We start from the raw sequence: 23,857 nt of genomic DNA, 5'->3' as shown, positions 1-23,857 counted from the left end.
GAAACCACATCCCGCAATATCCCCCCCCACCCCCTGTCCCCATCCCTCTCTCACCCCTCCCCATCCCGGCCGACACGCGGTTCGAGATAGCGAGGTCGGGAGGTATTGATTTTAGTGGTGATCTACTTGTGGGTTGTTATCAGCTTGTTAAGACAGTCCCAGCCTCGCTAATACTGACCCCTCAACCCCCCCTCCCCTAAAAAAAAAATTTGGGGGGCGTCTTTAATTAAATAAGATCGTGGAAGTCGCGGCGCGATAAGGTGTGATGTTATTTCCGTAGATTACACATTCTAATTCAGGATATCAACAAGGCTGGAGCTTGGATAACACCCTCGCGCGCTTACTCTTCGCGTTATACGCCGTTGAGTCATTATTGATTTTTTATTAGAGGAATATATGGATGAATATTTTTATTTATAACTATTTGAGTAAAATAAAAATCTTTTATTTTTTTTCCGGAGCAGCAGCAGGCGTCAATCTTGTGACATTGGTCGGACGTTTACCCAAGCAAGTGTCAAGTTGCAGTATTTATATTTTGTATATTGAATCACTTGAAGTGTGCGACACGTGTCGTCGGAAACGTCGACTTATGATCAGCTTATGATCTGAGTTCCCAAACTTCATCTTCATTTTAACATGTTAACGAAACTAACGAGGAATAACGTGGTGTGTAATTACATTCCGTGGCGAGATACGGCAACTACATTCACACTATCCCGTTTAATTTGTAAGTTAGCAAACTTTACTCCTGCATATGTCGAAGTTATGACGGCGTCCTCGGGGGAGAGTGTACCTGCGAGGCCCACACTACCTAATATTAATACTTTCAGTAGTAAAGACAGAATGTAAACACGAGCCTGAGTTTTATCGAGCATATCCTAATCTTTGACATCAGTGGTGGCCTTGACACATGAGCCCATGGTGGGTGTGAGGGCCCATGTCATAGCCATGACAGTCAGCCCACAGCCCCACACGTGAGCCTGTGGGCCTCAAAACTCGGCTCTGCAACAGGCAAAGTCGGCTTGTTTGTATGTTGTGTTTGGCCGATATAATAAAATCATGCAATCTTCACACGTGAACGGTGCCAGTTGTTGCTACATACGCATCTTGCAGCGAATTATTTAAAGCGTAGACACCGTCTTCTCGAAGTTTTTTCCTCGAGAGATCACGTTCATTAATATAAACTTCCAATTACGTATCGTAAAAATAAAAATAAATGTTTTATAACGTGTAGAAAAATTATAAACTCCGCCCATCGTACTGTCGGCAGCTGATTGGTTGAGGAGGGAAGGCGAGGCTATATAAGGCCGGGAGCGGCTGGCGGGATAGGTAGACCGATACATGAGTGCGGGAAGAGTACGTCGCTGCTATCTCAGGTTTCAGGACTTGAGAACTGTACCTAGTGCTTTAATAGACTTTTAACCAATTTAGTGATCAAAATGTTGCCACAAAGCGTAACAGATCGTTCCACATCGCCCACCACAACTCAGGGAGTAATATTTGGATCTCAACTAGTCCAAGCAAACTCCAGAACTCCATACAGCGATGCTACTCAGGTGAGTTGACTTCAGTGGCTGTAATTCTGCTCCTGTGTCGATGATTTTGTATTACTTGGTTGTCTGTATTATGTGCATGAACTCGTCTACGGATATGATACGTTTTAGTGACCAATTGACGTTTAAGTTAATAAGTGCTACAGAGTGACATAGAAACTTGCACTCAAACTGCGCGCGAGTTAAAAAACTAAAAATTTTTGGCAAAGTGGTTTTAAGTTATTTTTGTTATTTAAGTTTTGGTTCGTAATGACAGTGTTGTGTTCTAGAAGATTTATAAGTGCATGTATCATGGACTGTTAACAAGTGAAGTGTTTTAATGGAATGATCACGTTTGGTTAGTTCTCATTCCACAAGAGCTCTGCCATCACGGGACTTAGACAAAAATGCATGTATGTGTATATGTGCCTGACTCTCCACCTGAAGAAAACAAATTGCCAATGAAAAATCCTGAAACACCACAACAGTGAATAATGCAAAATACACACACACACACACATTATATATATATATATATATATATATATATATATATATATATATATATATATATATATATATATATATATATATATATATATATATATAGTGGTGATATCATGTTTTTATTTACCTTTACACATGTGGCATAGAATCTGATCGTACGGAGCGTTGACTCACAAGGTTTCTCATTAGTATTTAAGGACGTGTAACCTTTCTCCACCTCGTGAGTGCTCGACGGCTTCCTGTAGCCAAGTTCGCAAAGTTAAGAAAGAGTGAGAGAGGAGCGTCAATCAGTCGCGCGAGTCGGTAAAGCCATCACTGCCTGCCAGAATTATTAGTTTATCGTGAATATCGTGTTAGATAGCGTTGGCCAGTTGGTTGGTGTGCTCCCGGCCTACTGTGTTGTTATTATCTGTTGTGAAGATTCCCAGCTGATCGGGTGCCCCTTGATCACTATCACCTCTGGCTCTTTACTGTGGGGTCTAGCACCATCACCTCTGGCTCTTTACTGTGGCTCTAGCACCATCACCTCTGGCTCTTTACTGTGGGGTCTTGCACCATCACCTCTGGCTCTTTATTGTGGCTCTAGCACCATCACTTCTCGCTCTACTGTGGCTCTTGTACCTTCACCTCTGGCTCCTTACTGTGGCGCTACACCATTACCTCTGGCTCTTTACTGTGGTTCTTGGTACAACACTCCTTGCTCTTTTTGTGGCAGTAGCAACATCGCCTCTTGCTCTTTACTGTGTCTCTTAGCACCATCTCTTGCTCCTTAATGTTTCTCTAGCACATCTTTTGCTCTTTAATGTAGATCCTAGCACCATCTCTTGTTCTTTAATGTGGCTCTAGCACATCTTTGGCTCTTTAATATGGCTCCTAGTACCATCTCTTGCTCTTTAATGTGGCTCCTAGCACCATCTCTCGCTCTTTAATGTGGCTCTAGCACATCTTTGGCTCTTTAATATGGCTTCTAGTACCATCTCGCTCTTTAATGTGGCTCTAGCACATCTTTGGCTCTTTAATATGGCTCCTAGTACCATCTCTCGCTCTTTAATGTGACTCAGGGTGTAGCTGGGAAGGTTTGGTAGTAGAGGAGAAGAGATATTTAGATCAACCGTAATTATAGTGACTGGTGGAATATTTGGGTTAGTTTGTCATTAGTTTTGTATTCTAGGTTAGAGAGTTTTATTTGCGTAAAAGAACAATGTTTCAGTCTCGCGCTTAACACTAATTCAGGAGGGCTCGCCCTGTGCACGATCTAGCAGTGGTTATTGGGTTTTAGCTCATTTGATTTAAAGAGCTGATTCCTGTCTAGTTAAGGTGATATATCTGTGTCTGGTTTCCTTTACTAGTTGCGCAATACAGGCTGTATTTACGTGATGTAAATATGGCCTAATTCGACAGTCTGTCTGAAACTCATGAATGGTTATTTGAGGAATATTTAGCTGTATTTTTGTAATAAGTAAATTTTGTTATGTGAATGGTTTATTTAGGCCTGTGATTTTTGTTCTTAGTGTTATATTCTGTTAACGAGCCTATCAAGCTGTTTATTGGTGAACAAATCAAAGTCTTAGTGGGTTAGTAGAGTTCATGTGTGCTGCGAGTTTTTTGACGTAAAGTTCGTATTTAGTAAGTTAGGATTTATCAGTGGTGAATCACAATCTGGTGTTTTTCTTGAATATCTCACATTTGGAAACCAGTTTAGCCATGTGTTCAGTTCCTGGGGGAGGTAATTATAGCATACGACTAGCTCTCCAACAGGCAATGTGCGAGTCTTATCAGCTCTTGATGATGATGTAAATAATGACGGTCGTGCAGGAACTTGTCAAAGTCTTGTCTTAGACACGAGGGAAAAAGTCTTGGTTTGCAGGCGATGAGTCACAATAACGTGGCTGAAGTATGTTGACCAATCCACACACTAGAAAATGGAGGGACGACGACGTTTCGGTCCGTCCTGGACCATTCTTAAGTCGATTGAGAGCCACAAGACAATCGACTTGAGAATGGTCCAAGACGGACCGAAACGTCGTCGTCCCTTCATTTTCTAGTGTGTGGTCTGGTCAGCAAGAGTCTTAGTTTCTTTCCCGAAGGTGAACGTGCACAATATACTTGTCTAGCTGATTCAAGGTAACTAGAATCGAAGGCCAAGGCGACAGAGTCGGTCTGATTTAGTGTACAGGGTAGGCCTAAGGCCTCACTCTGGCCTCTTGACTGTTGGGGAGATATAGCTATCTCTGGTGATATCTTTTGGTTGTTATGGCCGGTCGTAATTTGCGATAATTTGTATACAAAGAACGACTTTCCTGGGGCCAGATTCACGAAGCAGTTACGCAAGTACTTACGAACGTGTACATCTTTCCTCAATCTATGACGGCTTTGTTTACATTTATTAAACAGTTTACAAGCATGAAAGCTTTCCAATCCACTGTTGTTATTGTTATAAACAGTCTCCTGGTGCTTCGGAGCTCATTAACTGTTTAATAATTGTAAACAAAGCTGCCAAAGATTGAGAAAAGATGAGCAGGTTCGTAAGTGCTTGAGTAACTGCTTCGTGAATCTGGCCCCTGATTATTTGGTGTGAAAAAATGTGCAGGCCAGCAGGCTTGAAAATGTGTAATGTACTATTACCCATACGGCCTATCAATGCTAGTGTTTTAAATTAAAACTAATTCTTGATTTGATTCGGAAAAATCAAAAGCTCTTTCCTAGAAAAATAAAGAACATGTTTAGTGTATAGTTTAGCTCCTATAGAATAGGAGCTGCCTCGTATGGGCCAATAGGCCTTCTGCAGTTACCTTTGTTCTTATGTTCTTATGTAGTGTATTTAAATCTGAAAACCAAGAACACCTAAGATATTAGCTACTAAGTTAAGTAACTTGTAATAGTTTATTTCTGATGATGATGTATTGAATTACAACATGTTTGATTAAAGCTGAATGTTTTTAAATCATGAATAATCATGTTAGGCCTAATCTGTTTCAAGGTGTAAAGACTTAAGGTTATATCCTCAAACCTGAAAATGAGGTGATAACATTTCAGCATATAAGAACATAAGAACATAAGAACAAAGGTAACTGCAGAAGGCCTATTGGCCCATACGAGGCAGCTCCTATTCTATAACCACCCAATCCCACTCATATACTTGTCCAACCCGTGCTTGAAACAATCGAGGGACCCCACCTCCACAATGTTACGCGGCAATTGGTTCCACAAATCAACAACCCTGTTACTGAACCAGTATTTACCCAAGTCTTTCCTAAATCTAAACTTATCCAATTTATATCCATTGTTTCGTGTTCTGTCCTGTGTTGATACTTTTAATACCCTATTAATATCCCCCCGGTTATGTCCATTCATCCACTTGTAAACCTCTATCATGTCACCCCTAACTCTTCGCCTTTCCAGTGAATGCAACTTAAGCTTTGTTAATCTTTCTTCATATGAAAGATTTCTAATTTGGGGAATTAACTTAGTCATCCTACGCTGGACACGTTCAAGTGAATTTATATCCATTCTATAATATGGCGACCAAAACTGAACTGCATAATCTAAATGGGGCCTAACTAGAGCAAGATATAGCTTGAGAACCACACCAGGTGTCTTGTTACTAACGCTGCGATTAATAAATCCAAGTGTCCGATTTGCCTTATTACGAACATTTATGCATTGATCCTTTTGTTTTAAATTCTTACTAATCATAACTCCCAGATCCCTTTCGCAATCCGACTTCGCAATCACAACACCATCTAGCTCGTATCTTGTAACTCTATCATCATTACCTAACCTCAGAACTTTACATTTGTCTGCATTAAACTGCATCTGCCAATCCTTTGACCATTTCAAAACCCTATCTAGATCAACTTGAAGTGATAGTGAGTCCTCCTCCGAATTAATTTCCCTACCGATTTTCGTATCATCGGCAAATTTGCAAATGTTGCTACTCAAACCTGAATCTAAATCATTTATATATATTATAAACAACAGAGGTCCCAGGACAGAGCCCTGAGGCACTCCACTTACAACATTTTCCCACTCTGACTTGATTCCATTTATACTAACTCTCTGTTTCCTTTGGTATAGCCATGCCCTAATCCAGCTTAATATAGCACCCCCAATACCATGAGACTCTATTTTTTTAATCAGTCTTTCATGTGGCACTGTATCAAAAGCTTTGCTAAAGTCAAGGTATACAACATCGCAATCCTTACCACTATCAACTGCCTCAACAATGCTAGAATAAAAAGATAACAAATTTGTTAAACATGAACGGCCATTTATAAAACCATGTTGCGACTCAATTATTAATTTATGTTTTTCAAGATGAAGACGAATTTTATTTGCTATTATAGATTCGAGTAACTTTCCCACAATAGACGTTAGGCTAATTGGTCGATAGTTAGACGCAAGTGATCTATCTCCTTTCTTAAAAACTGGTATCACATTAGCAACTTTCCAAAACTCTGGCACTCTGCCTGACTCTATTGATTTATTAAATATGGTTGACAGTGGGTCACAAAGCTCCTCTTTGCATTCTTTAAGCACCCTGGCAAACACTTCATCCGGCCCTGGGGATTTGTTTGGTTTGAGTTTTACTATTTGTTTAAGAACATCCTCCCTGGTAACTGCTAAACTCGTCAACCTGTCCTCGTCCCCACCCACATAGACTTGTTCGGCTGAAGGCATATTGTTAAGTTCCTCTTTAGTAAATACAGATACAAAATATTTATTAAAAATACTACTCATCTCTTCATCACTATCTGTTATTTGACCTGTCTCAGTTTTTAATGGACCTATCCTTTCCCTAGTCTTAGTACGATATAACTGAAAAAACCCTTTAGGATTTGTCTTTGCTTGCCCTGCTATGCGAACTTCATAGTTTCTTTTTGCTTTCCTTATCTCTTTTTTAACATTTCTAACCAGTTGTACGAATTCCTGTTCTAAAGTGACCTCCCCATTTTTAATCCTTTTGTACCAAGCTCTCTTTTTACCTATAAGGTTCTTCAAATTCTTTGTTATCCACTTTGGGTCATTAGTATTCGATCTATTCAATTTGTATGGTATACTACGTTCCTGTGCTTTGTTTAGAATATTCTTAAATAAGTTATATATTGAATCCACATCGAAATCCCCATTTAAGTCACCTATCGCTGGGTTCATGTCTCGCTCCAAGACCGGCCCACACCCCATACCCAAGACTTTCCAATCAATTTGACCCAAAAAATTTCTTAGGCTATTAAAATCAGCTTTTCGAAAATCTGGCACTTTAACAGAATTTTCTCCTACTGGTCTATTCCATTCTATGCTAAATCTGATTTCTTTGTGATCACTGCTCCCTAGCTCACTCCCTATTTCGATGTCATTAATTTGCGTTTCCCTGTTAGTTAACACTAAATCTAAAATATTATTTTCCCGTGTTGGTTCCTTAATGTGTTGCGTAAGAAAGCAATCGTCAATTAATTCTAGAAAATCTTCTGCTTCACTATTCCCTGTTTTGTTCAACCAGTTTATTCCGCTAAAATTAAAGTCACCCATGACATAAATACTGTTAGATCTAGATGCTCTAGATATTTCATCCCATAGATGCTTTGCTTCCATTCTGTCTAAATTTGGTGGCCTATATATTACTCCTATTATAATATTATTAGCTTTTTCGTTTAATTCAATCCAAATAGTTTCTGTGTGTGGCTCTGTTTTGATTCCCTCTTTGAGACTACATTTCAAATTGTCCCTAACATATATGGCTACTCCACCTCCTCGTCTAATATATCTATCTGTGTGAAATAGTTTAAATCCATATATTTGATATTCAGCTAATAGTTCTCTATTTTCTACATTCATCCACGTTTCGGTAAGTGCAATAATATCTATTTTTTCTGTGCAGACAAGAGCATTTAATTCGTTAATTTTATTTCTTAGACTTCTACTGTTAGTGTAATATACCCTAAGTGAATTGTTATTTTGCGGACCTTCTCTTTCCCTGATCGTTTTGCCAATTCCTTTCTCCCACAAACACATACTTTTATTACCTCCTTCCTCCAAATCAATTCCCATACCTCTATCTACTAACAGTTTAAACCCAAACAAACACCTCTAACCACTTCTTCTAACGAGTTCGCAACAGCAACAACCCCAGCTCTCGATAGATGCACCCCATCACGAGCATACATTTCATTTCTTCCATAGAAGTGTTCCCAGTTGTCTATGAAAGATATTGCATTTGATTTGCAATATCTTTCCAGCCGGCAATTGACACCAAGTGCCCTCGATATCCATTCATTTCCCACTCCCTTTCTTGGAAGAATGCCACATATGATCGGGATTCCTCCCTTGCTCCTAACTAACTCTATGGCTGTTTTATACCTCTGAATCAGTTCCTCACTCCTAACTCGACCAACATCATTTCCTCCCACGCTAATGCAAATAATGGGATTGTTCCCATTACCAGCCATAATATCATTCATGTTGTTTATAATATCACCAATGCCAGCTCCGGGATAGCAAACCCTTAACCTGTTCCCCCTATCTCTAGCACAAAACGTTCTATCCAAATACCTTATCTGGGAATCTCCCACAACTAATGTTTGCTTAGGTACTTCCTTTACTTTCTGAGGGGCCTGCGCTTCCTTTCTCTTCGTTGCTTTCCCTTTTGCGCGATCCGCAGTCTCTCCACAGCACTCGTCCTCCAAAACGTCAAATGAATTAGAAGTTGCTATGGCGTTTGAAGGCGGCTTTATCAAAGTCTTCTTAAGGCCCCTGTCTTTCACAACTCTCCAAGACGAGGTCCCTTTACTGCTGGTCTCCTCCTTCGTTACTTCTCGTTGTTTTTTGAGCTGACGCACCTCCTCCCGCAGAGAGTCCAACTCTGTCCTCAGGGCTCCCACTAGAGTCACCAGGTCCTTAACTACAACTTCCATATTGCTATGATAATAGTATATAAATCCAAACTATATTGTTGTGTTTGTTAAACTTAAATCAGGACGAATCCGTTAATTTCAAAACCTTTGAAAACCAAGACGTGAAATCCAGCCACAGGGGTCTGGCTTGAGGAATAGGATAGTAGCATGGAGGGTTGGTGACGATGGCGGGGAGGGGGCTAGGTAGTTTAAGGAGCGTGTGGGGGGGGGGGGGGGGAGCGGAGGGACAGAGGGAGGGAGAGGTGAGGCTGCCTAGCCTAGCACCACCAAACTTGTTCCTGCTGGTTGTAGCATGTCACCAAGTGAATCATCGCTGCCTCTAACCTGCTCCAAGCTCGCTTTTCGCCCTCTGACGCAAGCTTCTTACAGGCGGGGCTGCAAGTCTGTTCAAGTCGACTGGGTTATCTCTACTGAGGCTTTGGTAAGCAACATAAGAAGCACGTACAATCTCGAGACCTGCTTGCTAAGTCGTGGATTTGAACTAGCCTCCCTAGTCTCGAGCCGAGCGACCATGCATTAGTTTCTAATAGTGCTATTACATCACCAAATAGCAGAATAGGTTATTGAATAATCAAAGAGCATGTGAATAAAATGTTATACTCCTGGCGTTGTATGTGAATAAAAATGTTATACTCCTGGCGTTGTATGTGAATAAAAATGTTATATACTCTTGGCATTGTACAAAAAGTCTTGAATGTGAAAGTTGACACCAGTTCATCTTAATAAAGTCGCTCAGAAGGTGGTCACTTGCTATCCTATAGTGACTGGCAAGAAAACATTAACAGAAATTGGTACATTATTGGAATAGCAAGGAAAACAGATTATTCTCGTTACAAGCAGTGAATTATGAGGTAGAAGCCTGTGGGTGGCTATACTGCACGGTAGCCTGTGGATGGCTATACTGCACGGTAGCCTGTGGATGGCTATACTGCACGGTAGCCTGTGGATGGCTATACTGCACGGTAGCCTGTGGATGGCTATACTGCACGGTAGCCTGTGATTGGCTATACTGCACGGTAGCCTGTGGATGGCTATACTGCACGGTAGCCTGTGATTGGCTATACTGCACGGTAGCCTGTGGACGGCTATACTGCACGGTAGCCTGTGGACGGCTATACTGCACGGTAGCCTGTGGATGGCTATACTGCACGGTAGCCTGTGGATGGCTATACTGCACGGTAGCCTGTGGATGGCTATACTGCACGGTAGCCTGTGGATGGCTATACTGCACGGTAGCCTGTGATTGGCTATACTGCACGGTAGCCTGTGGACGGCTATACTGCACGGTAGCCTGTGGACGGCTATACTGCACGGTAGCCTGCGGGTGGCTATACTGCACGGTAGCCTGTGGGTGGCTATACTGCACGGTAGCCTGTGGATGGCTATACTGCACGGTAGCCTGTGGACGGCTATACTGCACGGTAGCCTGCGGGTGGCTATACTGCACGGTAGCCTGTGGGTGGCTATACTGCACGGTAGCCTGTGGATGGCTATACTGCACAGTAGCCTATGAATGGTTATACTGCACGGTAGCCTGTGGTTGGCTATACTGCACGGTAGCCTGTGGATGACTATACTGCACGGTAGCCTGTGGTAGTCTAGGACACGGTAGCCTGTGGTTGACTACATCACATTACACAGTAACGGTGATGGGTTGAACATTCTGGAGAGAGAGAGTCCACCCGGCAACAGTGCTCGCTCCCGGGTCGAAATTATCTATTGATTTACCCGTCACGTCAGCCATTTTTTTCCTCGTCGCTTTGCTGTGTGCGAACTTCAAATGTTTTGATATCTGATAAAGTGAGAGTGGTGTGTGAAAAGCAAGGGAGAAATTGCTAAACGAGTGAATATATATATATATATATATATATATATATATATATATATATATATATATATATATATATAAATATATATATATATATATATATATATATATATAAATATATATATATATATATAAGAGAGAGAGAGAGAGAGAGAGAGAGAGAGAGAGAGAGAGAGAGAGAGAGAGAGATACCATTTCGTGAGAAGTGGAAGTCTGAGACAGGCTATGAGGAACAAGTTTGTATCGATTAATTTGTGTTATTAAATCGAGGTGTGGGATGGTCCGTGGTGTATGTTGTGCGTGCGCGAGGCTTGCATGTGCGAGCTGACATGGAGCAGTGCATGTGTGGACCGTAATGAGTGTGGGAGCGAGAGGTAAATGTACATGTGGCTTTCTAATATCGCTTTGATTTTCTCTATGTTGGCTTACACTTTTTTAGAGAGATTTATATTCTCTGTTGCCAGTGAACAGGTGATGATTTTACAGTCGCGCAACTGGGAGTGAAGGCGAAGATTTAGGTATCAAATATCCAGTTAAAAATAAGTCTTAAAAGAACAGTATTTTGGTTTGGAAAGTTAGTGAGGTGAAGTTTGAGATACACTGGAAAGTTGTCTACTTCTTTGGGCCCATTTAGATGGTATTAGGCTAGAGACTGTAGACCAATGTAAACTCTCCATCTGTGGTATATTGCAGTAAAATTCTAGTCATAGACAAGAGTGTATATGTGGGAGGGGGAGCGTGGGTTTGCAGGAAAGAGGACGGTCAATTAATTTGAATGCATTCTTAAACGTTCTTATGGGGGAATTCTTTTTCTTCGAGTCATTTAGTTAAATAATCTCCACTGCGGACCGCTCCAAACCACCAAGGCGAATAGAACTCCTCCCGAAATCCTCTCCAGGTATACCAGTGTATACCAGTGTATACTACTCATGTTAAATAATCTACTCTTTTTTTACCTTGTCAATTCTCCTGACAATTTTTTATGTGGTAATTATGTCTCCTCTGACGTACAGTGGGAGGAACCAAGGACAAACACTGTTGCCATGTAAAGCGAAATACAGGGTTTAACTTCCGTAGGTTACGTGCCATTAGTCATCTGATCGGCCACTTCCGAGTTGACTGCATCGATCGACCTGACACTCTGATATGCTAGCCCATTGACAGTCAGAATTTAAGTATTGTTAATGATGTCAAATATACACGAATTATAGCCTCGAATTGTCTATAATTACCCTCCTCTTCTTTTAAGTTTCATTTGATTGTCATAAGTAAACAAAAAACAATTAAACGTCACAGTTGGATATTAAGAAATGTTGCTAAGTAGTTTAGTGGAATTTGTAACCATGTAACCTAGACCTATATCATGGCTCCCTATGGCAATGGGGAGACATGTGTACGGTTGATAAACAGTATATATAGATATGAGAGAGAGAGAGAGAGAGAGAGAGAGAGAGAGAGAGAGAGAGAGAGAGAGAGAGAGAGAGAGAGAGAGAGAGAGAGAGAGAGAGAGAGAGAGAGAGAGAGAGAGAGAGAGAGAGAGAGAGAGAGAGAGAGAGAGAGAGAGAGAGAAGGAGAGAGAGAGAGAGAGAGAGAGAGAGAGAGAGAGAGAGAGAGAGAGAGAGAGAGAGAGAGAGAGAGAGCCCGTCTCAGACCATGCTGACATAGGGTGTTATCCCGGAGGCGACAAAACAAGAGGTACCTCCTCGCTACCAGCTGGCGGCCGGTGTTACCAACTTTCACTGTAGTTTTTCCCAGTACTTTGACTTTTTTTATTATATATGTTAAATTAAGTTTCAATATTTCCTTATAGGAACGTACCCTGTGCTGCCGCATTTTAGGTTGAATTATCATAGGATCAGATAATTTAGCCAAGAGGGGTAGAAGAAAATATTTACATCAATTAGTGGTACCTACAAGGTCCCTTCGATTTGTCTTATCAATATATATATATATATATATATATATATATATATATATATATATATATATATATATATATGTATATATATATATATATATATATATATATATATATATATATATATATATATATATATTATAATGTGTGTGTGTGTGTGTTTTCTGTGAACTGTAGTAATGTAATAAAATAAACTAAAATTAATAAAAAGGAATAGAAGTGGTTGGAGAATAAAATATTAAAAGTGTTCAGTGATAATCCACAAGGTCTTCTCTGAATACTCTTTTATTTTCTTCTTCGAGGCTATGGGTCCCTACACTTGCACCAGAGGTAGTACCCCTATATTATATATATATATATATGGGGTGTGTGGGGTGTATATACACACACACACACACACACACACACATATATATCCAGTCTTAGAGTATGCCGCACCATCATGGAGCCCCCACCAAGAAACACATAATGAAACTGGAGAAGATTCAGAGGTTTGCGACGAGGGTTGTCCCAGAGTTACGAGGGATGGGATATGAAGAGCGTCTGAAGGAACTGAACCTTACGACACTAGAGAAAAGAAGGGAGAGAGGAGATATGATAGGGACATAAAATACTCAGGGGAATTGACAAAGTAAAAATAGATGAAATGTTCACACGTAATAATAACAGAACGAGGGGACATGGAAGCTGGAAACTCAGATGAGTTATAGAGATGTTAGGAAGTTTTCTTTTAGCGTGAGAGTAGTGGAAAAATGGAATGCACTTGGAGAACAGGTTGTGGAAGCAAACTCTATTCATAATTTTAAAATTAGGTATGATAAGGAAATGGGACAGGAATCATTGCTGTAAACAACCGATAGCTGGAAAGGCGGGATCCAAGAGTCAATGCTCGATCCTGCAAGCACAAATAGGCGAGTACACATACGTCTACAATATCTTGGGTAATATTATATATTTGGGTTGGAACATCGGGATTCGAATTCGGGTTGGAAAAATACAAGACTGTCACTCTAGCAACTAGACCAATATATTAAAAAACAAGCAGGGATCTCAAAAGTACCTAACTGGTGCTCAACTGAAGCTTACCTGTAACACCACTTCGATGTATCAAGGTGTACCTAAAAAAAAAAATCAGACTTTGGAATCAGACCCGATTTCAAGTTTAGAATCAGGTTAAATTGTATGACAAGTTCGTGAACACAATATCCAGCAAAACCCTCTAAACCCCTAACTGGAAGACTGCCAATGGGCCCAAGCATCGCTTCCAGTCAGACTCTGGAGTCTTTACAGGTATCCACACGGCAACAGATTGCATCGCTTGCATTCCTTTTCTTATACTGCTGCCAGTGAATTAGTGGGAGAAACCTTAACAGAGCTCTTCAAGATTCCATTGGGTTCACGATCAGAAGTTCATTACTGAAGCTATTGGTATTCTCTTGCAGGCTCATCACCCCGACCAGACCCCCAAAAGATTGCAAGTGGTCCACTGATATTATTTGTAATCTCAGTGGACCACTGAGTGGCCTATAGGTAATCTCAGTGGACCACTGAGTGGACTATAGGTAATCTCAGTGGACCACTGAGTGGACTATAGGTAATCTCAGTGGATCACTGAGTGGACTATAGGTAATCTCAGTGGATCACTGAGTGGCCTATAGGTAATCTCAGTGGACCACTGAGTGGACTATAGGTAATCTCAGTGGACCACTGAGTGGACTATAGGTAATCTCAGTGGACCACTGAGTGGACTATAGGTAATCTCAGTGGACCACTGAGTGGACTATAGGTAATCTCAGTGGATCACTGAGTGAACTATAGGTAATCTCAGTGGATCACTGAGTGGACTATAGGTAATCTCAGTGGATCACTGTGTGGACTATTAGTTTTTGTTGTTTGAGATTCAGCTACTTGGAACAAAAAGTTTAAAGTAGCGTATGGTGAGCCCGTACTGGACTTTCCTGGCACAGGAGCGGGGCTTCAACTCTGTGATGTGGATTATTGATAATCTCAGTATCGCTGTAGCAATAATCTCCACAAAGTAGAGATTATTGCCTCAGCAACACTGGTAATAGCTAAAAACGATAAAGCATTTATAGACGATAGAACTCCTCTGCTTGTCGGAGTTGTAACTCCTATCTTCACCAAACAAGTGCAAACTAAATTGGATACCCAATCCTGACATAAATAATTTAAAATGCCATGAAAATTGGACTGAGATAGACTTCATCCACAGTTTCAATTTGGGTTATGACAGAGCCCAATAGGCTCGGAAACCTGTACACAAGTTGAATGGTGCCACACATCCCCATACGCTGACACCTATTTCTGTACAGTAAGTCAGAAGGTGGTGGCAGCCACTTACAAGGAGACGCGACGCTTGAGGTCTAGGCCATATTTAAGGATCGTGCTTATACGTGCTCTAAGGCCCTTAGTTCTTTAGGAAAATCTGCACTAACGCCTAAGTTCCTTAATAAATTGGGTGAGAAACTCATTAGTCAAACCAAAGACGCAAGAGCAACCATTTTCTTTCTCCAGGGTCTCAAGTCCCTACCGTATCCTCTTCTTCTTGAGGTTATCTTGAGATGATTTCGGGGCTTTAGTGTCCCCGCGGCCCGGTCCTCGACCAGGCCTCCACCCCCAGGAAGCAGCCCATGACAGCTGACTAACACCCAGGTACCTATTTTACTGCTAGGTAACAGTGGCAAAGGGTGAAAAAAACTTTGCCCATTGTTTCACACCGGCGCCCGGGATCGAACCCGGGACCACAGGATCACAAGTCCAGTGTGCTGTCCGCTCAGCCGACCGGCTCCCTGGGTAAGTGCCTCAACTAAAGTAATAGCTATTGGACTAATACTAATGTACCAGAGTTCATACAGTCTTGTACAGCCACCAGCACGCGTAGTGTTTCCGGCAGGTCCTTAATCCTAATTTTTCTCCGATATACGACCCGCCAACTCGTTTAACAACCAGGTATCCATTCACTGCTGGGTGAACAGAGGCTACGGTTAAGGATTGGCGCCCAGTCAATCCCCCTCTAGCCAGGATACGAACCCAGGCCCAATCGCTTGCGAAGCGCCAGGCGAGTCTTAGCCCTGCGCCACAGGGGCAGAGGTGGTACCCTTCTATATATAATGTATATATACAGTTTCCGGGCTAACTGCCTGTCTACTTACGTAGCCTAACTACCTCCTTGCCTAATTACCTACTCAATTATCTGCCTGTCTACCTGCCATCCTAACTAACCATCCTTTCTCCTGCCATATTTTGCCCTGCCTTCTTGCCTACCTAACCGTCTGCCGTAGGGTATAACAAATGGTGTTGTCGGGTGGTCAGATTAATAGTAAGTATGGGTGGAGGGCGGTGACGGAGAGGGGTGGAGGGCGGTGACGGAGAGGGGTGGAGGGCGGTGACGGAGAGGGGTGGAGGGTTGTGACGGAGCGGGGTGGAGGGCGGTGACGGAGAGGGTGGGAGGGCGGTGACGGAGCGGGGTGGAGGGCGGTGACGGAGAGGGGTGGGAGGGCGGTGACGGAGAGGGGTGGAGGGAAGTGAGGGCGTTAAACGACAGGGGCTAAACTCCTGCACCTTGTGCGTGGCCTTGTTTCTTTTACACTGGCCGCCTGTACCTCTCACTGGCCGCCTGTACCTCTCACTGGCCGCCCGTACCTCTCACTGGCCGCCCGTACCTCTCACTGGCCGCCCGTACCTCTCACTGGCCGCCTGTACCTCTCACCGGCCGCCCGTACCTCTCACCGGCCGCCCGTACCTCTCACTGGCCGCCCGTACCTCTCACTGGCCGCCCGTACCTCTCACTGGCCGCCCGTACCTCTCACCGGCCGCCCGTACCTCTCACTGGCCGCCCGTACCTCTCACTGGCCGCCCGTACCTCTCACTGGCCGCCCGTACCTCTCACCGGCCGCCCGTACCTCTCACTGGCCCACTTCTATTTCGTGAGATCGCGTGTGTCTTCTGTTTTCCTTTCTTCTTGAATCCATCGTTCTAGAAAGTATTTTTTCCGGCATTTATTTCGTATTTCATCGTCTGTTCATTTCTCAGAGACTTAGTTTATTATCCTTCTTTCCCATCCCTCTTTTTGACATTTCTCTAACCTTCTTCATAGCACAACCTCTGAATTGCCCAGCTCAGCCTAGCCGTTGTATTTTGGAAATATGTAACTACGATCATCACTAATTTAATATTACGGCTTGGGCTGTGTTCGAAGTACTCTTAAGAGCGGAGACGTGTGGTAGCAGACGCAGGAACGCTCTCCAAGTATGGTGACGGTAACGGACCCAATAGTGTTAGTCAAGACAGCAATACACTTTAACCTCTTCTTCCTCCAGAGAGGGAGGGAGGAGGACCCTTAAGTGAGTCGTGTGGAGTCTTTTAAGTGTGATCTCCAAGTGAGCTTATAAATACGGAGCAGAGTTCACTTAACTGCGCAAGTTGAGGTTGTTTCGAATTAATGGAAATTCTTCCGCAGGTTCTCGCGTGGATTTTTTTGAAGGAAAAAGTCGCCATCCAGTGTGGCTTGCGGAGAAAGGGAGAGAATGAAGAGAAAGTCGCATAGGAAGACGGAGAAAGAGAGGGGAAAGAAGTGAAAGGGACGACGATAAAGAGAAGGAAACGGGAAGGGGGAAAAAGAGGATAGTTTTGGGAGATGGAGTGGGGTCCTCGAGGGCACAGTTCCAGAGATGTAAACCCCACAAAGAGACACTATTCCAAGTGTTCCAAATTGGAATTACACTGTTCTGGCTCTTAGGAATGTACGAATTTGAATAAGCTACACTTTCAAGAATGTAAAATGCATGTTATGGATAGACTGTCCATTTTCAGTATACAGTATATTCACACACACACACACACACACACACACACACACACACACACACACACACACACACACACACACATATATATATATATATATATATATATATATATATATATATACCTGTATATATATGTGTTTGGATATACGTAATTGTATACTACAGTTGTATACTGATATTTGTGTACCTACTATTTGTAGGTACACAATTTACTATTGTGTGTACTTACTAATAGTTATGTACCTACAGACACAATTTACTATTTGTGTCTTTACTATTTCGAGATGTTAGCTCCTGGATCCCACCTTTCTTATCGTCGGTTGTCTACTTTCCTCTGTGTGTGTGAGAGTATGTACTCATCCAGTTGTGCTTGTGGTGGTTGAGCTTTGGCTCTTTGGTCCCGCCTCTCATCTGTCAATCAAGTGGTGTGTGTGTGTGTGTGTGTGTGTGTGTGTAGATACTCAGCTATGTATGCAGGGCCAAGCTCTTAACTCCTTAGCCCCATCTTATCTTACCATCTAGCCCAACCCAACTAAAAAGTTGACATATTAAGTTTTGAAAGTCTATAATGAATTATAATATTTTCCATTTGCTTATCTTACTAAAAAGTTTTTTCCGTGACATCTTTGTGATTTACCTGCGCTTCAAGTTTCCTTCCCGGTCATCTTGTTCTACCTTGCATTACACTGAATATGTCTTCATCAGCCTACCTGTTTGGACTCTTAGCTCGTAATCACGTCTCTCAGATTTTGACTTTTACTGTGTAGTAAGGCTTTGCTCTCCGAGCTTTCCTCTCGGGCTCTTTCAGTCCTCACAGTCCTGGTACGAGCCCCGTTGGGGCCCTTCGGACCTGTCCTAGCTTGGTTTTATGTAACTTTACGTGGGAGTTGCTGGGTGAGGCGCCGTGCTCCGTAACGGGCTCTCCTGCGCCCTATGTAATGCTCCTGTGTGTGTGTGTGTGAACTCTACCGAGGTGTGTTTCACTAGGCATAGTCTCGTTAACAATACTCTCTCTCTTTTACGCTCTTGCCTTTCCTTCTCTGTCCACTTTCTTCCCTTGTTGTTCCCTTCTGCTCTCTCTCTTTCCCTCTCCTCTTGCTGCGTCATCTCTGCCCATTTTTAAAGCCACTGCTGGATCGACCCCTGTAGATAGTTCCATATGTTGTTTTCCTTTATCATAGCTTAAGGCCATAACCTAAGGTAAGGCCACCCAACCTTTTCCCCTCCCATTCCACACGCAACCATTCCCTTCTCCACTAACCCCCCCCTTCCTCCCTCTCCCTCCATTCTACTCCTACACTCCCCAGGCTCTTGCCTTACACTCCTCACCCTCTTTCACTTAACCTTTTCCATCTTCTTAGTCGGCGTCTCCTCCCTGCCCTAACCTGCTCCGTTGTGGTTTTCTGCTTGTTCACCCATCCATCCGGTCTCTCCTCATTACCCAGTCCTTCTTCCCCTCCTTTCCCATCCCTCGACCTTCCCTTCCCCGCAGCAGTGTCGCAGGCACGTTATTATCCCAACGGGGTGGTTGTAAATGTCGCTCATGTGTCGGGATTGGTTGCTGGAATATCGGGGACTGGGTGATGGGAGAGGTTTTTGGAATCTGTGTGTGCTTAACAACTGAGTGGACAGCGCTTCGGATTCGTAGTACTGAGGTTCCGGGTTCGATTCCCGGTAGAGGCGGAGACAAATGGGCAAAATGTTTCTTTCACCCTAATGCTTCCTGTTCGCCTAGCAGTAAGTAGGTACCTGGGAGTTAGACAGCTGCTACGGGCTGCTTACTGGAGGATGTGTAGCAAAAAGTAGGCCATGGTTGAGGACCGGGCAGTGGAGACCCTAAAGCCCCGAAAATATCTCAAGATAACCTCAAGAAGAGTGCCTGTACTGTGAGCTGGCGTTGTCAAAGACGGGTACTAGGTTTTCTGGGATTAGATTTAAGTAATCCATGAACTTTTAAAACTGGAAAAGGCACTGAGACTTGTAGAGAACTACGACTAGTCGCTTGAGCCGTAGAGGCCCAGAATCCGGTACAGGTTGATTGCTGGTACCTAATACGGGAGCCAGAGAAGCCAAATGGGTAACATGTTAACAGGAATGACTAATATAGCGGTATGGGGGAGGAATTCTGCTTGGTTTAATACCTTTCCTTTGGGGTCAAGCATTGACTTTAGCTGAGTGCGGAAGCCTAGGCCACGGAGTAGGGTCCAACACCTGAGACATATATATATATCCCCCACGTCATCGCTATTCTAGACCAATCCAAATCTATCGAAAATGTTGTTCATGCTGGTCTAGGTTTTAAGAGCCCACCGAGTCCTTGCCGATGATATAGGTCTACGCAGTGCGTTGGTCTTCGTGCCGTTATTAATAGTCCTATTACAGGAAGGAGGGGATACTAGAGGGGTGTAGTGGAGGCCCTGGAGGTGGAGCCGGAGGCCTGTATACGGCCTCTTGAGTGTTGTGGCCTCTGCTCATGTAGGGAGGGCAGCAAAAAATTATATACAGTGGAAGACCTATAACAGATAGAAAAAACTTTGGAAGACCCTCAACTCCACCTTTCCTGCTGCCACGTCGTTTTTTCCCCCTGTTCCTCGTCTTCTTCTGTTTCCTCTTCTTCCTCCTTAGCTCCTTTCCCTTCTTCCTATTCTTCTTCTTTCCCCTTTTCCCCCCTATCCACTTCTTCCCCCTCTTCCCCCTGCTTTTCTGTCCCCTCTTGCCACCTCTCTTCTTTCCCCTCTTCCTTCGTCTCTTCCCCTTTCTCCCCTTCCCTCTTCTCTTCTTTTTCCCCTCGTTTTCTCCTACCCCTCATCTTCATCCTCCGTGGTTCATGCGATTCCCTCGAGGCTCGTTAGCCAGCCCACCCCCACACCATCCACCCAGCCAGCCCACCCCCACACCATCCACCCAGCTAGCCCACCTCCACACACCATCCACTCACCCAGCCCACCCCCACACACCATCCACCCAGCCAGCCCACCCCACACCATCCACCCAGCCAGAGACCCACCTCAACACCCACTTGCAGCTGTTGTATTAATGTTCTTGTATTCCCTGGTAGTTGTCTCAGAAAGAAGCTATTGGTTGATATTCGAGGCAAGAAACGTGTGTAGGTGATTTGTTAGCGAGTACAAGGGAGACAGGCAGGAGGGAGGGGGAGACTCTAATGTTCTCTGAAAGTTGGTGATGTCGACCCGGTGAGGGAGGGGAAAATAGAGAAAGAGGGGGAATAGGCAACATAAGGATTAATGACATGATCCTAGAAGGGTGGGGTGGATTATACGTTGGCAGTGGGCAATGCCTTTTTATGTTATTTAATAAAAATATATATGAGAATAACGTAATATCTTGCTATTCTGAATCATCTCGGAACGAGTGCCGTATCCAAGAGTCACTCACCCAGCCAAATATTCAAAATAATTGACATCGACAGAAAACGGAAATTATTCGCAGTGGTTAAAAGCTTGGCATCGATCCGGGAATAGAGTTCAACGGTTGACGAGATGCTGTTTAATCAATCCCAATTCATCTTTGTGTACCACGGGCGGCAGAGGGCTCCATAAGAGACGGGCTGCTGTAATTGGCGTGGGGAGTGGTAGTGACAGAGCATTGACGCGGCGAGAGACGGTCTGTGAGGGTGAGATATGACCCATGTGGGGGAGAGGAGGGGTATAGGTGGGGGGGGGGGGAAGAAATATGCATGGTAATATACACCTTTTGTAGTCAGTTATTGGGCGCACTCTTGCAGTTAAATCTTTCTGGCTCTGGAAAATATCAATTATATTTAATTAGTTTGTCTCTATAGTTTATGTCCTGAAGCCAATGTTATATGTGCTTGGGAAAGGCCATGGGAGTATGTTGCTGTGTGGGTGTATCCTCATTCCATGGGAGTATGTTGCTGAGTGGGTGTATCCTTACTCCATGGGAGTATGTTGCTGAGTGGGTGTATCCTCATTCCATGGGAGTATGTTGCTGAGTGGGTGTATCCTCGCTCCATGGGAGTATGTTGCTGAGTGGGTGTATCCTCACTCCATGGGAGTATGTTGCTGAGTGGGTGTATCCTCACTCCATGGGAGTATGTTGCTAAGTGGGTGTATCCTCACTCCATGGGAGTATGTTGCTGAGTGGGTGTATCCTCACTCCATGGGAGTATGTTGCTGAGTGGGTGTATCCTTACTCCATGGGAGTATGTTGCTGAGTGGGTGTATCCTCACTCCATGGGAGTATGTTGCTGAGTGGGTGTATCCTTACTCCATGGGAGTATGTTGCTGAGTGGGTGTATCCTCACTCCATGGGAGTATGTTGCTGTGTGGGTGTATCCTCACTCCATGGGAGTATGTTGCTGAGTGGGTGTATCCTCACTCCATGGGAGTAAAGAGCGTAGGGAAAGGATTCTGATGCAGTTTTAGACTAGGTTAAAGTTAATTTGGGGGCAAAACACACACGCACACACACACACTCATTGCTTGGTTATCTATGGTTAGCAAACAGTCTATTCGTTACCAATCTAACCAATAGATTGGTTAGAAAAGTGGGGTCCAAGAGCTAATAGCTCGATTCTGCAGGCACAAATAATAAATACATACACACACGCTCACATCTGGGACAGCTTAAGGTCCCAGATATTGTCGCACTAACAGGGACGAAACTTGAAGAAAATATTTTAAATGAGATCGTATTCCCAAGGGGCTACTCAGTTTGGAGACGTGACAGGACAAGTAGGAAGGCTGGGAGGAGTGGCTGTGCTGGTGAAAGAATACCTGAAGATAAGAGAGTTAATAATTGAAAAACCCTCGAGAAGTTGACATAATGGCATTGCAGGTCTGGAATCAGGATGATAAACAGATAACGGTAAATGCCTTCAGCCCACCAGCAAGCAACACATGGACAAAGCTGGAATTGAATGACAAACTAGAGGGCTTCATAATGGTCATGAGAGAGATTGTAATAAGGACAGATAGAGATAAGTCACGATTGTTGGTACTGAGGGACTTCAACTTGATCGCAATAGACTGGGAGGTCTACGAAGCAAGAACAGAGGAACACATAAAAAGTATTGTGAGAGGCGTGAGCGCGTCCCTTTCCAATTTCAGACTTGCTTTTAATTATATGGATGGTGAAATACTAAAGAGATTGTTCATGACTTTAGCGTGAGACCAAAATTGGAATATGCAGCAGTTGTATGGTGATATAATCTCAAAAAGCACATAAATAAACTGGAAAAGGTGCAACGGCATGATACAAGATGACTTTCGGAACTGTAAAACAACAGTTACGAGGAGAGACTAGAGGCGTTAACCTTGCCAAAACTAGACGATAGAAAAGAGGTGATATGATCACCACTTACAAAATACTAACAGGAATAGACCAAATTGACAGATGTATTCTTGAAACCAGCAACGTCACGAACAAGAGGACACAGATTCAAGCTAAGAAAACAGACGTGCCGAAAAAATATTAGAAAATTTTCCTTTGAAAACGATTGGTACAAAAGTGAGAAGGTGGCAGAGGCCAAAACCGTCAGTAGTTTCAAAGCGTTGTACGTCAAAGAGTACTGGGAAGACGGGACACCATGAACGTAGCTCTTATTCTGTAACTACACTTAGGTAATTACACAGCTGTCTACGAGCTGCATCCTGAGGAGGTGTGTGTGAGAAACTATGTAGTAAATATTGTTGAGAAAAAATAGGTCGGGAGTCAGCGGTTAACGGGCGGTTAGAAAGGCAGGGTCCAAGAGCTAAAAGCTCAAATCCTGCAGGCACACATAGAAAACACACACACACACACACACGAACACAAAATTTCAAAACGTTATACGACAAAGAGTACCGGGAAGACGGGACACCACGAGCGCAGCTTCTCATTCCGCCACTACACTTCTAGGTAATTACACCTCTCATGGCGCAGTATGACCTAACCGCTTCCAGTATCCGACCTCAAGCCAAAATACCAACATAACATAGGCCAACATGACCTAATTAGTTCAGGGAGGGTGTCGCAGGGAGCGTTCCGTGGAAGATAGGAGAAGGGGGAAACTTTGTTGACATTTAACGGGGGACTTGAACAGACTGAGTGTTATTGCCTCTGGTCGGTTGTGAGGCGAGGAGAGGAAACAAACTGATTTTGGGTTTGGTGACTAGCATGCTCTAGGCCGTCGTTGATTAGCGGAGGTGGCTGCTCTGTGGTAGAGTCGTCCCAGGGGTGGGTATGTGAAGGGGTAGGCTAAGGGTGTGTGTGTGAGTGAAGTGATAAAAGGGTGGGTATCTGATGGGTAAGACACCATTTGGTCACCATTTGGTCCGGGAGACATCTCCCGTCACGCAGGGTGCAGTTGT

At 43.5% G+C, this 23,857-nt stretch overlaps 1 protein-coding gene across 2 annotated transcripts in view; it reads left to right on the top strand.

Moving 5' to 3' along the window:
- Positions 1–1,327: 1,327 nt before the first annotated feature.
- LOC123744984 (transcription factor SOX-4) overlaps positions 1,328–23,857 on the top strand; it is an 82,754-nt gene continuing 60,224 nt past the window's right edge. The window contains exon 1 of one of the 2 annotated variants that reach the window (XM_045725216.2): positions 1,328–1,556. In XM_045725216.2, the coding sequence (XP_045581172.2) occupies positions 1,440–1,556 (117 nt within the window). In that variant the 5' untranslated portion in view covers positions 1,328–1,439. The remainder of the gene's footprint in view (positions 1,557–23,857) is intronic. The other variant, XM_045725217.2, reaches the window with a different exon arrangement.

The sequence above is a fragment of the Procambarus clarkii genome, chromosome 57, assembly GCF_040958095.1.
Source record: "Procambarus clarkii isolate CNS0578487 chromosome 57, FALCON_Pclarkii_2.0, whole genome shotgun sequence".
Taxonomy (NCBI): domain Eukaryota; kingdom Metazoa; phylum Arthropoda; class Malacostraca; order Decapoda; family Cambaridae; genus Procambarus; species Procambarus clarkii.
The sequence above is the reverse complement of the archived record's forward strand: the minus strand, read 5'-3'. Positions and strand labels throughout refer to the sequence as shown.